Source organism: Capra hircus, chromosome 12, assembly GCF_001704415.2.
Source record: "Capra hircus breed San Clemente chromosome 12, ASM170441v1, whole genome shotgun sequence".
NCBI classification, from domain to species: Eukaryota; Metazoa; Chordata; class Mammalia; order Artiodactyla; family Bovidae; genus Capra; species Capra hircus.
In genome coordinates this window covers 57,741,581-57,756,595 of record NC_030819.1, presented here as the reverse complement: position 1 = coordinate 57,756,595, position 15,015 = coordinate 57,741,581, and the positions used below count along the sequence as shown (strand labels likewise).

The 15,015-nt window shown below is 39.9% G+C and overlaps 1 protein-coding gene across 6 annotated transcripts in view; it reads right to left on the bottom strand.

Moving 5' to 3' along the window:
* The window catches only part of FRY (FRY microtubule binding protein), a 328,278-nt gene that overhangs the window by 213,006 nt on the left and 100,257 nt on the right, over nucleotides 1–15,015 (bottom strand). The window contains exon 1 of one of the 6 annotated variants that reach the window (XM_013968157.2): nucleotides 3,200–3,371. The exons of the other annotated variants lie outside the window; for them this stretch is intronic. Within the exon in view, the coding sequence (XP_013823611.1) occupies nucleotides 3,200–3,260 (61 nt within the window). The 5' untranslated portion in view covers nucleotides 3,261–3,371. Of the gene's footprint in view, nucleotides 1–3,199; nucleotides 3,372–15,015 lie in introns of those variants that run through there. 6 annotated transcript variants of the gene reach the window in all.

Below are 15,015 nucleotides of genomic sequence, written 5' to 3'. Positions count from 1 at the left end.
AGCCAGAATCAAAGGTAAGAGAAGTGTTCATAGCTGCATTAGTGGGCGCATGACACAGGGACCCAATCTGGAGGGACAGTGAAGTCAAGGCAGGCTGGCTATGCGGAGATGCCACCATAAAGCAGAGCCCGAAGCTACCCTCTCCTGACATCAAATGCCACAAACCAAGGTTCTAGCTGTTCCCCTCTAGGATCCCCTTGGAGACAACATGATGCGGGACAGAGGGTGAGGGGACTTGAAAAGGAATCCGATCCTCTGTGTGTCTTTGCTAATATAATCTCTATCATAATGTAATATATATACACACCAGTACAATACATATTACAATATGCATTCTGCTACCAAATACATTCACATACATCTGTTTACAGTACTGTACCTGCATGTACCTACGATATAGATGCTCTGCATATGCATTATGCTCTATTGACTGTGTGGATCTCAACAAACTGGAAAATTCTTAAAGAGATGGGATACCAGACTACCTTTCCTGGCTCCTGTGAAACCTGTATGCAGGTCAAGAAGCAACAGTTAGAACTGGACATGGAACAAGGGACTGGTTCCAAGTTAGGAAAGGAGTACAACAAGGTTGTTTATTGGCACCCTGCTTATTTAACTTCTATGCAGAGTACATCATGCGAAACACCCGGCTGGATGAAGCACAAACTGGAATCAAGACTGCCAGGAGAAATATCAATAACCTCAGACATGCAGATGACACCACCCTTATGGCAGAAAGCAAAGAGAAACTAAGAGCCTCTTGATGAAAGTGAAAGAGGAGAGTGAAAAAGTTGGCTTAAAACTCAACAATCAGAAAACTAAGATCATGGCATCCAGTCCCATCACTTCACAGCAAACAGATGGGTAAACAATGGAATCAATGACAGAGTTTATTTTCTTGGGTTCCAAAATCACTGCAGATGGTGACTGCAGCCATGAAATTAAAAGACGCTTGCTCCTTGGAAGGAAAGCTACGATCAACCTAGATAGAATATTAAAAAGCAGAGACAGTACTTAGCTGACAAAGGTCCATCTAGTCAAAGCTATGGTTTTTCCAGTAGTCATGTATGGATGTGAGAGTTGGACCATAAAGAAAGCTGAGCATTGAAGAATTGATGCTTTTGAACTGTGGTATTGGAGAAGGCTCTTGAGAGTCCCTTGGCCTGCAAGGAGATCAAACCAGTCAATCTTAAAGGAAATCAGTCCTGAATATTCATTGGAAGAACTGATGCTGAATCTGACGCTCCAATATTTTGGTCACCTGATGAGAAGAACTGATTCACTGGAAAAGACCCTGATGCTGGGAAAGATTGAAGGTGGGAGGAGAAGGGGACGACAGAGGATGAGATGATTGGATGTATCACCAACTCAATGGACATGAGTTTGAGTAAGCTCCGGGAGCTGGTGATGGATAGGGAGGCCTGGAGTGCTGCAGTCCATGAGATTGCAAAGACTTGGACATGACTGAGCAACTGAACTGAAGTGAATACAAATGATAACTCAAGATATATTTGCAACATCTATAGCAAGATAAATTAAGACTTCCAATGCAGGGCATATAATAGAAATTACACAAATATTTACATCATTGACACTGAGTTAACATTAAGTGATAATGAACTCATTAACATTTCACTGAATAAGTGAAATCCTTGATAGTCTGGTAAGTCCTTCATTTTGTCAAGATCAAAGTATTTATTAAATTTCTCATTCATATGTGCTTACTTGGATGCCAGATCATCTAATAAAAAATATTATAGGTCTCATTAAATTTTTAAATAGTTATGGAGCTGTACAATGACTGTAAAATTCACTTAATAGACACTTGCCTCCCCCAAGTTTATCATTTCAGGTGCTCATAAATCTTTCACTTCATAGAACCATGTTAGTTGTTACTGATCTCTTAGAAAAGTTAACTTTATAGATTGTGAGCAAGAGAGACACTGAGTTTAAAAAGAAGTTGAGCTGGCTACCAGAGCACACAAGTGGTCTGTCCAGCAGTAACATAGCAAGGGTCAGTAACATTTCCAAGAGATATCAAACAAAAATATGAATCATTTCATTAAGTCCTATTATGGTGGAGCATTTTTCCAAAGGCATAAAACTGTAAGTTTTGCCTTTTAACTTGTATGCTTCTTATACATTAAAAAAAATCTCCTGAGAGGAAAAAAACAGTTTCCTAATATACTCCACTTTATAAATCATAAAGGGGTAAATTAATGACTAATAGAGATTTTATCCTAGAAATAGAGTAGTATTATATGCAAATATCTAGTAGTCTTATTAGAGATAGTACAGTAGAATAATTAACAAGTAATTAAATCTCCCAAATCATTAATAAAGAAAATGCTTCTCCTCTACTAGAACAGTATGTATGACTTTACCATTTACAAATTAACTTTTTCCTCTACTTTCATTAAATAGAAAGTTAAGTGGTCGATATCCAAGTTGCATGTAATTAACTCTGTGTCATGGAAGTTTCCTCTCATTAATTTTTTGGAATTCCTGTACAATACTGCTCACAAGGTTATGATAGAGCTAATGTAACCAGGCTATTTTATTTGGATAAAGAAAAAGCAGCCACATGCAACTTGGATCCAGTTAATGTTGGTTAACATATGGCATCCTGTTTTTTAGTTCCTACACAAAAAAAGAAAAACAGTTTTTAAATGTTGGAAAAGGCTAGGCCCAAAGCAAAGGAAAGACTGCTTTAGGCCCATTTCAAGGTTTAAAACAAAACAAATAAGGATGTTTACATCAACATTTAGAAGAAATCATGCATAAACCCTATCTCTGCTGTAATATTTAATGGGATGTTAACTATCTTCCAAATGCATACTAGCAATTTTTTTTAACGGATTAGCAATTTTACAGAACAGAGAGTCAGACTAAATCTTTTAGTAGAATTTCAGTGCACAGAAAAACTCCATGACATCACAGTTTTGTTGTCTACAGACTCATACACAAAATTAACCAAATCTTAACCTCAGAAACAATCCCAACAATTGCAATCCCAATCAGAAATTCTAAAGGGTATTATTCCCATCTCTAAACAAGTGACGTTAGGAGTAATCCCTGCATAGAGATGCAGGTGTCCCTACCACCCTCATCCATGGAAACCTTTAAGAGAACCCTCTCTCCACCCAGAGTCTGATAACCAATGACCCACTCCACACAATTATCAGCCTTTCATACCTACCAAGCCCTTTTATGAAGCTGATCACAGAGGATCGTCTCCAACAAGCTGTTGTAATCTCCATGAGCCTGAAAAGGAACCCAAACTCACGGTCTGGAACCGCTTGCACAGACTATGTTCCAAAACAGAAAAAGAGAGTGACCGAGTCCATGTTCCCGCTGCTCTCTGCCACCATAAGTGTCTCGGCCACCAGGTGGGTCTCCTTTATTTCTGGCCCAAGGTGTATTTTTAGTCAGGTGCTAAAACCTACAGTAGAAGGCAAACTAAAACAGGCCTTCCGTCCAGGGCAGACTGTTCATACCAATGGGACAATTTTTAGCTGCTCGGTAAGACAGTGACCTACAACTTGCAGAGTGCCTGTATGTCTATATTTAACCACAAGAACATACTATGCTGCCAGATTAGCCAAGCTGCTCAGAGCACTCCAGGAACATGAGCCTGACCCCCAGGGCTCGCCACAAACAGTCCACGCATTCCGAGGCCACGCACACCCCCAGGGGACAGCCCACCAGGCTGCACTCGTGTTCCTGTGACCGGAGAAATACAAGAGCAAAGATAACACGGGGTGGGTGATAAACCGTTGCTTTGGGAACCAGGACTCTTGGCCACAAGTGCAAACAGCTTTAAACAGCTTAAGTTCTTACAGACAAAACGCAATAGCAGAGAATCCCTATCTGAAGCCAAGTCAGTGAGAAACTACACTCTTAAAGACGAAACACTGAACATCTGCTAACACAACCAGTAAAGAAAAGTGATCAGGGTGGAAATCTACAGTTCTATTATTTTAAAATGCACAGCCTAAATCGTCTTGTGAAAAACTTAATTTATGAAGGAACCAATACTGGTGAGGACGGTTAAGTATTTCACCTTCAAAGAAAAAACAAGATTAGGCCAGTGAGGAGACTGGGAAGGAAAACGCAAAGTTACTTAAAAACAAAACAGAACTGTATTGTTCTGAGCTTTCAATGGGCATTATTTCTGACAGAAGAATTGTATGAGGGTCAGTGAAAATGTATTTTCTTCACTAACACAGCTGTGAAGAGCAAGAAACCCAAGTCATTTTCTATTCTTGATTTACTCAGGGTAATTGAAGGTTTGCTAGAGCAACATAGGTTGAAATTACAAAACAGCATGGTATGGTGAATTGACTGATGAACGGAAACATTTCACAGGAAGGAAGAAAATGTCCAAATTCCCAGAATGAACACTCTAAGTGTCTCAGGCAAGCTCAAGGCCAGCAAAGGTGCTGCTGTGGTTTCACAGTATCTTACACATCCAGGGTTTATGATGCCTTTTTTTTTTTTTTTTTTTTTTTAATACTGGCTTCCCTGGTGGCTCAGACGGTAAAGCGTCTGCCTGCAATGCGGGAACCCAGGCTCGATCCCTGGGTTGGGAAGATCCCCGGGAGAAGGAAATGGCAATCCACTCCAGTATTCTTGCCTGGAAAATCCCATGGATGGAGGAGCCTGGTAGGCTACAGTCCATGTGGTCACAAAGAGTCAGACACGACTGAGCGACTTCACTTTCACATTATTATTATTATTTTAGAGTCGACTGTGGTGCCTATGTAGCATCTGATTTGTTTTAATGAAAGGGGTCAAAACAATTACAATACAATAGTGTGTGGAGGGAGGTATCTGAGTCTTGAGTATTGAATTCTTCAGTTCTCCTTTTTCAGGATCTACATTGGAGTCAAGACTCAACTGAAAATCTGTACTTTTTCAGCTTCAAATCTCTCAGGCTATTATTAGGCCAACCTTTCAAATGATGCGACTGTCATTCAATGACAAAAAACATTACTTAAAAGAGCCTCAGCAAAATAAGAAAAAAAATTTCGTTTTGTCTTTTCACTCTATTACAGATATTAATTATCAAACAGCATTTAAGGAAAGTACAAGGGAGAAAGAGGTAGAAAAAAGAAATAATATTAGTGAGACATGGAACTGGAGTCAGGTACTCTGCCAGCATTTCACGTGTATTATTAAGTCCTCACAGCAACCTTATAAGACAGGCATTACAATTCCATTCTGGAGTCGACAAAAGGAGTTAAAAATAAGATTTCTCAAAGTCATTCAAATATAGGGCTGTCAGACTCCAGAGTCACTACATTTATTAATTTTTATTCTTGTACTTTCCTTACTATGAATTGGAACTTCTAAACAATGGCAAACGTAGAGTATTTATTTTTGTAAACATTTTGAAAGCACCTCCAAATGATCTACCTTTTTAATCCAGAAACTTCACATATCCCAAACCCCAGCATTCATGAATCCCAGAGTGGAGTCTCCATGACGCCCTCCATGGTCTATCCATGCCCTCCATCCCTCTGCAGTAGCCTGGCCCTTATCAACTGGGAAGCATCCTGAGGGCATGAGTCACGTTGTTCTCATCTTTGGGTCCCTAGAATTAATGAATAATGCAAGGTGTCTTCTAGAGTCAAAAACAGATGGCACAGAGTCTGTCCATCTTTGTTACTAAGAATTCCTACCTCACCTCACCCATCTCCTCTGTGGCTGCTGCTGCTAAGTCGCTTCAGTTGTGTCCGACTCTGTTCTCCCATGGGATACACCATTCCAGCAATCCTGATCTTGCCTCAGTTTATGTTAGACTGAAAGCATCAAGTCGTGGATAGGTGAAGGCTCCTATGGGCAGGCACACTGACAGCTGAGTAAGTGAAATATGTCAGCTCATGGCTCATATTGATAGAAAAACCAGAAGACAACAAAAAGCAGACATTAAACTTCTGGACAGCAGCCTTAGGATATTTTAGTATCAAAAGAGACCATCCTGAACTTCCCTGGTGACCCAGTGGTTAGGAAACTTGCCTGCCAATGCAGGGAACACGGTTTCGATCCCTAGCCCGGGAAGATTCCACAGGCCGCAGGGCAACTATGCCCGTGTGCCATAACTACTGAGCCCAGGCACTGCAGCTACTGAAGCCCATGGGCCTAGAACCCATGCTCTCTGCAGCAAGAGAAGCCACCGTAATCAGAGGCCCGCACACCACAGCTGGAAAACAGTCCCCTCTCACCGTAACTACGCAGAAGGCAATGCACCCCACTCCAGTACTCTAGCCTGGAAACTCCCATGGACGGAGGAGTCTGGTAGGCTGCAGTCCATGGGGTCGCTAAGTGATGGACACGACTGAACCACTTCACTTTCACGCATTTGAGAAGGAAATGGCAGCCCACTTCAGTGTTCTTGCCTGGAGAATCCTAGGGGCAGCGGAGCCTGGTGGGCTGCCGTCTATGGGGTCGCACAGAGTCGGACATGACTGAAGTGACTTAGCAGCAGCAGCAGCACCATAACTAGAGAAAAACTGAGTGCAGCCACGAAGACCCAGTGCAGCCAAAAATAAATAAAATAAGGTAGCCACATATAATGAATCTTTAATAATTAATACATTTGCTGATGATCTGAATTCATTTAGACATGGTTGAATCATGACAGCTTCTGACAGCACAGATACAATACAGAGAATAGTAAAGTACACTTTGGAAAGAATTCTATTCAGTATTATTAAACTGAAATGTTTTGACACATCAAGGGTTAAACTTCATGACCTGAAAAAATTTACTCAGAGATCATTTGTTCCCTGATGATGCTAAATAAATGTCATGCATTTTAAACTATATTAATATAATCTAAATTTAATAAATAACATAAAATGGACTGATGGCATGCTTAATTGATAGTTCCATAATAATCCTCAAATATTAATTGAATGATGACTTTAAAGTTGGTGCTTTTTATTACTTTAACAGTTAATCTAATATTCATAAAAATTTCCTTTCTGTATCTATGTGACCTGGTGGCCTGACTGCAAATATTTTTAAGTGCAAGTGAAAGCCCAAACTGGCTGTTTCTATTTTCACAAGCTTAGAAGTTGCAAGGACATTCCTGAGTGTATCTGGTTAACCTCATTGCTTTGGGAAAGACTGTTTCTAGGCTACTGACAGACTGATACTATTTCATGCTACTTGATTAACATGAAGGTTAGATTATATAACCACTTCCATCAAATGGGACCTACAGGACTGCATGAACCTTCCTTAATGTATATTATAATCTACCTTATTATATTATAGGAAGCAAGAAATAGCCTTTAGACACCCACTCAAATTTTTCTAGCACGGAGAACAAGTCAGCATGTAAAATTATGATACTGAATATTAACTATATCAAAACCCTGAAGTGATAAGAAACTCAAGCTGATAATGATTCTTTCTCTTTTTTCCATCATTGGTCTTAAAAACCCAACATTTCTCACTGAATCTTTAGAACCAGTGTGTGATATATTCAATGAAATATTTCAGTAATATGATGTTACATTTTATTTGCATAATCACATGCTCACTAGCCTTTCTAGAAATTCAGTAAATACAAGGGGCCTCCCCGGTGGCTCAGCGGTAAAGAGTCTGCCTGTGATGCCAGGAGATGCAGGTTCGATCCCTGGGTCAGAAAGATCCCCTGGAGGAGGGTATGGCAACCCACTCCAGTATTCTTGCCTGGAAATCCCCATGGACAGAGGAGTCTGGCAGGCTGCAGTCCATGGGGTCACAAAGAATTGGACATGACTAGGTAACTAAATAACAACAGTAAATACAAGTGCTAAAACAGTATCAGAGAAACACGGCAGTTAACGGTAAGATGCCAGTGCCAAAAGGATTATGTATATCTTTTCACTATTTTTCTATGACATAACATAGTACAGAATGTAATCATTTACTTGGATTAACAAATCTTTCAGAGACAAAGAACCTCTGAGGCTGTCTTAGAATAGAAACCAAATTAAGTACAACATAAGCAAACATCCCATGCAGCCTCACCCCTTCCCTGCGGAAACCATAGTAAGGGCCAAGAACCTATCAAAGACAGTGTGTCATTCATTATGCTTGGAGGCAATGGCTATCATACTGGCTTCTAGTTGTAGGTGGCAACTGCCAAGCAGGTCATTACCTATAGAGAGATGCAACAAACAAATGCAATCTGAAAATGTTACCAGGAAGGCCTCTAGGAAAATACTGGTTTGTTCTGGTGCAGGGCACTCCTGGAAGCCAGGCACTGTTAAAGCAGTGTTCTACCAACAGGTGTGCAATACTTATGACATACAGATTGTCTGAACAGACACAGAGCCTCTCTTTAAACCTCCACGTGTCACCCATTCTCTTGTAAATTACCAGGTGCACTTAGGCCCCACCTTGGAGAGGAAAATCAGAAGGGGTTCTATGCTAATGAGAAATGAAAGAACTTACTTGTGTTAGACATACTCTAAGTGCTTCTTCTCCAAAAACTTTTTTCTGAAGATGAATCAGCTTAGAAAAACACTCCCCAGTTCCACAGCAGAAAGTGCAATGCCTAATCGGATCTCTCACTCACCTATAGTCTTTTAATTATATTATATTGGAGGAACACTGTATTGATCCTATTTCTTGAGTTTAATGCATTTATTCTGGGAGGAAGAGGGCTGACAAAGGACTTTTTACAGATCTTTTATGGAGCTCCATAAAAAGCACAAATTCCACAACAAATTTCACCAATTTCTGGTGAAATTGGTGGAAAGCTGTGATCTATCTTTTTTAAAGGCTCCACAAGTAATTCAGATGTGCAGTCAGGTTTGGAAGCTACTGGTGGCCTCTGGGAATATTTAATTTAAAAAAAATGATAATTTAGTGTGCTGTAAAACTGTCTTCCCAGACAGGGGAATGGGAGGGTTTAAAACAGTTACCATTTGAAAAGAGCTAATAACCTCATCCTTACAAGTCAACATAATAAAGAACCAGAAAGTAACCTCCCCCCAAACTTGGGGCTCATTTATGTTGTCCTTAATGTATTTTTCATCTCGAGACAGCCTCATAGTTTCTTTGCCAAAATAGATGTCACAAAACTCAAGTACTCTACACAGTCTATTCAAGCTCTCACTGCAAGTCTAACTTCTATTTGCATACAACTCAGGCAGGTTTATTTGTTCAGTTTTTAAACCCTCAGTGAATTGGATGCAGAGAAGGCAAGATGTAACAAATGATCACTTCACAGATGCAAAAATTCTAAAATGCACTCACACAATTAATGATTATCTGCCTTTAGAGTTAAGCCTCCTGGAAACAACAGTCCATAAGGACATTTCTGACTAGTGGCCCAGAACAAAAAAGAGGGGATCTTCAAGATGTATTGCATTAGGGACTTTTCTGGTGGTCCAGTGTTAAGACTCCACGTTTCCACTGCAGAGGATGAGCATTTAATCCCTGGTTGGGGAACTAAGATTCTTCAAGCCATGCAGCATGGCCAAAAAAAAAAAAAAAAAGATGTATTGCATCAATAGTGGAGGGTGAAAACTCAAGGGATTTTCATATTTTTACCCAGAACATCTAAATACCTAATACAATGAACTTGATAATGGGAGCTCAGAGAGGTACAGTTAAAACGAGAGAAAACAACTGCTGCATCTGAAAAGCATCATTTAAACCAATATTTCCAACTTGAAGTTTTGACTGGTCCTGAAAACATTAACCTTCTTGATCAAGTATGCAAATGCTGGTGAAATAGCTAAATGCCAGGAGCTTAAGGAATGAGCTCTATCCCTTCCTTTTGACTATTCATTAAGAAAGCATACAGAAAACAACAGTATCTGAAAACCAGTTACACTGAACGTTAAAGAACCATTCAGCTAAGTATCCCATATCCATTTCCACCCAACACTTACGAATCATCTGTACTGGTTTTATGTAGGAGCATAAAAGAGGCATTCCCAAAAGAGAACTTAATACTTTAGAAATGAACATACTAAAGGCACCACTATGTGGGGGATTAAAATGGTTGTTTTTCTATCAGGTTAAATTTTGCCTTTACAGGTCAATGAAGAGGCAGGAAGAAGGGACTTTGTCACATAGCTTTTTACTACTAAGGAGGCCTCTATTCCCAAGACTTTTCATCTCCACAACCTTGCTCTGCCCAAGGATCCTTTGAGACAACTCAGCCTACAGCATGGTTTCTATATTCTACTTTGGATCTGGAATTGATGATATGTTTGAGAATCAAAAAATATGGTCTAAGAAAGGGTCCTCCTTCAGGTAAGATCTTAAGCGTCCAAAGCAGGCAAAAGAAGGACTCCATGGCAGCCAGGACCCATAAGTCCAGGTTTAAGAGGTACTTGCCCCACCACTAGCCATGGGACCTTGGGCAAGTCAAGCAGTTTGAAATCCAGACTTTTTACTCAAAAGATAATGGATTCAGACACTTGCTATGCAAAAATAGTCATGCTCCTGCAGCATTTTAAAAGCAACTAAACATTACTTTGGCTAACCTAGAGAGCTACATTCAAAGAAGATGTCATCAATCTGGCAGGCAGAACAAGCTGAGTGTCAGACGTCACAACTAAGCAAAATCAGTATAAGGCAACTCCCAAGATGAAATCCAGGTTTAGAATATCTTTATTTTTTTATTACGAAATGATTCTGCTGCCTAAAAGTCTGGGGACCTACTAAAAAACAATTCAAGATAATTTTAGCTGTGCTATTCAATACCAGCCACAAACTATGAAGCGCTTGAAATGTGGTTAGTGCAACTGAGTTACTGCATTTTCATTTTAATCAATTTAAATCAAAATTGAAAACTTGATACTTGATTCAGTTATAGGAAAAAATTTAGGTATATCTATAATAATTTACATATGTATAACTAGTTTTTTAAACTGTAAATTTTATGATATCTAAATAGAGATCAAGGATTTTTGGCCAATTTGGTATTCAAATGTAGATGCATTGGTGGTTTGAGATGAATCAACAATGAATTTTGGAGAATTATTCCCTCTAAAAAGAATATGAAATATTTCATTAATAACGTTTATGGTGACGGAGAAACAGACACAGAGAACAGACCTATGGGCATGGGGGGAGGGGAGAAGCGAGAAGGAGAGATGTATGGAGAGAGTAACATGGAAATTTACAATACCATATGTAAAATAGATAGCCAGTGGGGATTTGCTGTGTGACTCAGGGAATGCAAACAGGGGCTCTGTGACAGGCTGAGGGGTGGGATGGGGAGGGAGATGGGAGGAAGGATCTGGAGGGAAGGGACATGGGTGTACCTGTGGCTGATTCTTGTTGATGTATGACAGAAAACCACAAAATTCTATAAAGCAATTATCTTCCAATTAAAAAATTAAAAAAATAATGTTTATGCTGATTACATGTCAAAATAATATTTTATATACACTGGACTAGGTAAAATACTAAAAGAAATTTCAGATGTTTTTAAGCTTTATTTAATGTGACTACTAGAAAGCTTAAAACTGCAAAAAAGTCGTGCATTATATTTTTTTTTATATTTCTATTGTATATGCTGTTCTCCAGACCAATTACTGCTTTATAAAACTTAGACATATGGGAAACCATTTTTGTGAATAAACATGAAAAGCCATTCAGAAAAGCCACCGTGTTGCATAACTATGAATCAGTAAACACCTCTAGCCATAAATATTCACAAATAAGCAATAAAACATTGATGTATTGATTCGATATGCGAATATCTATTAATCACTCCAACAACCATCAGGCTGGGTAAGACTGGGAACTTGGTTTTAGGGGGACTCCATTTCAAGACCGAGGAGTTAGCTGTATGCCTGCTTGAAGCTGAAAAATTAAAGTAACTTGTCCAAATTGCACACCTAAGGGCCTCCAAGACAGTTCTCCTGACTCAGAAGTGTGTACTCTTCCTGCTATACCAGACTGCTTAGAAACTGAGATGCAAAAACACTGTAAAAGAGATCTCAGATATTAAATGCTTCCACATGGCACCCAAATCCACATAAAACCAAAAACATAAAACTGACTAGGAAACAGATTTTTAAACGTCTTAATACTCCCTTAGCCCTGTCTAACTATATCCCACACGTTACAGCTGAGTACACACGGATTTGGGAGAACCACTGTATTACCATCAGCATTCTTACTAAAAATCGTGGATTCCCACTTTGCCTGCCTCTTGAGGGTCACTTCTTTGCAATTCAGGGCAATCCAAAGCACCTACTGCAGTGCTCTGCACACAGTGGGTTCTCAGTGTCTATCTGTTTGTTTACAGCTTTAATTTGGAAGCCACAGGACCGAGGGAGGAAAAGCTGGTAAAACGGTCTGACAAAACGTGAATTCCTCACATAGAGACCACAGTCTTGATTCATACTGTTCTCACAGCAGGATCATTTCATCGGCTTATCCCCACCTGAAACCTCAGAGTCCTTGGAGCGCTAGGGAACATGTGCTCCTATTCAAGCAGAAAGCTCAACTGGCAACTGTGTGTCTGGAGCTTTGGTGGGCTTCCATTTCATTCCAGGAGGTAGGTCTTGAATTCCCTTCAGCTGCTCTGGCCAGCCACCCTACCACTCCCTTCCTCTGCTTCTTCACTCCAGCCACACACTTTTTGCTTGACATGCCTTTTCCTCCCAATCCTGCCAACACATCTTCTCTTTCAAAGACCTTTTATAAATCCAACTGGTACCACAAAACCTCCCTTAACCAAATGAAAGGACAACGGTTCTTTTCCTCACCCAATTACATCCTGGGATGCAATAACTTTGAGCCCTCAGAATGGAAAGGGATGGAAATATTTAAATATGTATCTATATGAATGGAGTTTTGTTACTGTATAAATTTAAATATGTATATGTATGAATGGAGTTTTGTTACTGGATAACTTCTTGGTTTATGGTTTAAAGTATTATTTCTGTCTCAACTATACTGCTGTTAGTTCATTTATTTAATTCTCATTGTTAAGTAGCTTTTTATTTTTTTTAACTTTTTAGTCCTTTTTTTCTCTTTTCTGGCCTCACGGCACAGCATATGGGATCTCAGTTCCCCAACCAGGGACCAAACCTGCGTGCCCTGCAGTGGGAGCACGTGGTCAACCACTGGACTACCAGTCCCTGACTATCGAGTAGCTTTTTAAGAACTTGTTCACATGCTGATGTGCCTTCCTGAAATACTACATGTGGCAGACATGTAATTATAACTTTAAGTTCCTTTATTGTGCAATATTCATTGAGAGAACTAAGTGCTCAAGACAGGGTAAGTGTAAGGTTTACACTGTTGGTTCATGACAAATTAGGTGCACACCTGCCTTGCTTTCCTATGTGATGACAAACCATCTGCCATGACTTATTAATGGTTACAGAGCGCTCGGCGGCATTCTGAAGCTGTGACAGCCATGCCCTGGCAGCCCATAAAAGTGAATACAACTTCCAGCAGTTTCCTCACGTAAGGGCAGGGAGGAGGCACTGGGAGAATCTGATTCAACTAGCCTAACGGCACAGAGTTTGAACTGGCACGAAAACACAGAAAAATATGTCATCATCGAGTTGCCTAAGACTAGGAGAGATTTTTCTCCTAGAGAGATTTACGCAAGTCCACATGGCCTGGGAAGCACACCAGTTCTCTCTAGAAGGTGGAGAGGCACTCGAGGACCCTAGGAGGACCAAGCCATGTACGGCTATGAATGCACCAAACGGCAACTAACAGAGATCACATCATCCTGAACCTTGTCTCTTAAATAGTGTTTGTGACCTTTCTTGATGCATTGCTTTCCTGTGAAAGTCACACTACAGAGTCCTAGGAGATTTCCATATACAAAAATTGGTTAGACAAATTAGGGGATGTCCCTGAAGGTCCAGTAAGCTAAGACTCCACGCTTTCACTGCAAGGGTTGTGGGTTTGATCCCTGGTTGCGGAGCTAAGATCCCACATGCTGTGTGACGTGGCCAAAACAAAACAAAACAAACTGGTTAGACAATTTAGATGAACTGATAACTTGAAACCATTCCAAAGTATTCCAGAGGGCTGTGCAGCATTAATTAGAGCGTCATTTGTACATTTAAATGATTCAAGGTGCCTTGCTCATCTAAATTTTATTTTATTGAAACACAAAAGCTCTGTCCATCTATATAATCTGGGAATAACCATGAACCAAACTCAACAATATATATCAGCAAGAAAATGCCTCTGCTATTCTGGTGCAATAAATTAAATGAGATATCAGCAGGTAACTCCATCATCATCACCTTTTAGCTTCAACACAAATATTCTAAGAGCACAACTCCCATTCAACGTATAATTTCAAAACGCTGTTCCGCTCTTGCCCTCTCTTTTTTAAGCACTTGCATGAGCTACATCATCACGCATATCAATATCTCGTGTTAAAATCAAGCACAGCCTCGGTTTAGGGAGGACTCTGAGCCCTGGCAATGCTAACCCAGACAAGCTGCTTGAAACTGTTCCCTCCTGCCCACCCCTCCTTCTCCCTTACTTTGAGTTGGGTTATCCTCATAGAGATTCTTCTACCTCCATTTTCAACCCAAACGCCCAGCATTCCCTGGAATCTGTCCCATGTTGCTCCTGGTTTAAAAAGCTGTGGGGCACCACACTTGAAAATGTGCGGGCTATTTTCAAATATCTTTTCATATGGATTTCTAACATAAATCCCCAGTGATAAGAGAACAGGCTGTGTACTATATCAATACCTTTAGACCATGAAATGTTTGCACCTTGCTTCATGTCTCTGGATATGTTTCACTGTCTCCTGGTTTATAGTCTATGGGAACTTGAATAGAACTTGTATCCTGTTGTTGTGTGAAAACTGTATAAATCTTGATTATGTTGAATAAGTTTATAGTGCTTTTCAGGTCTACTGTATCCTTCTACTTTTCTACTCATTAAGTTTTGAGAGTTTGATATTGAAACTCCAACTAAAAGTCTTAATTTACCGACTTAAAAAATAATTTTAATGTGTAGTAGAACCATATGCAACTTTGCTCTGTATTTTCCAAGTCTCCT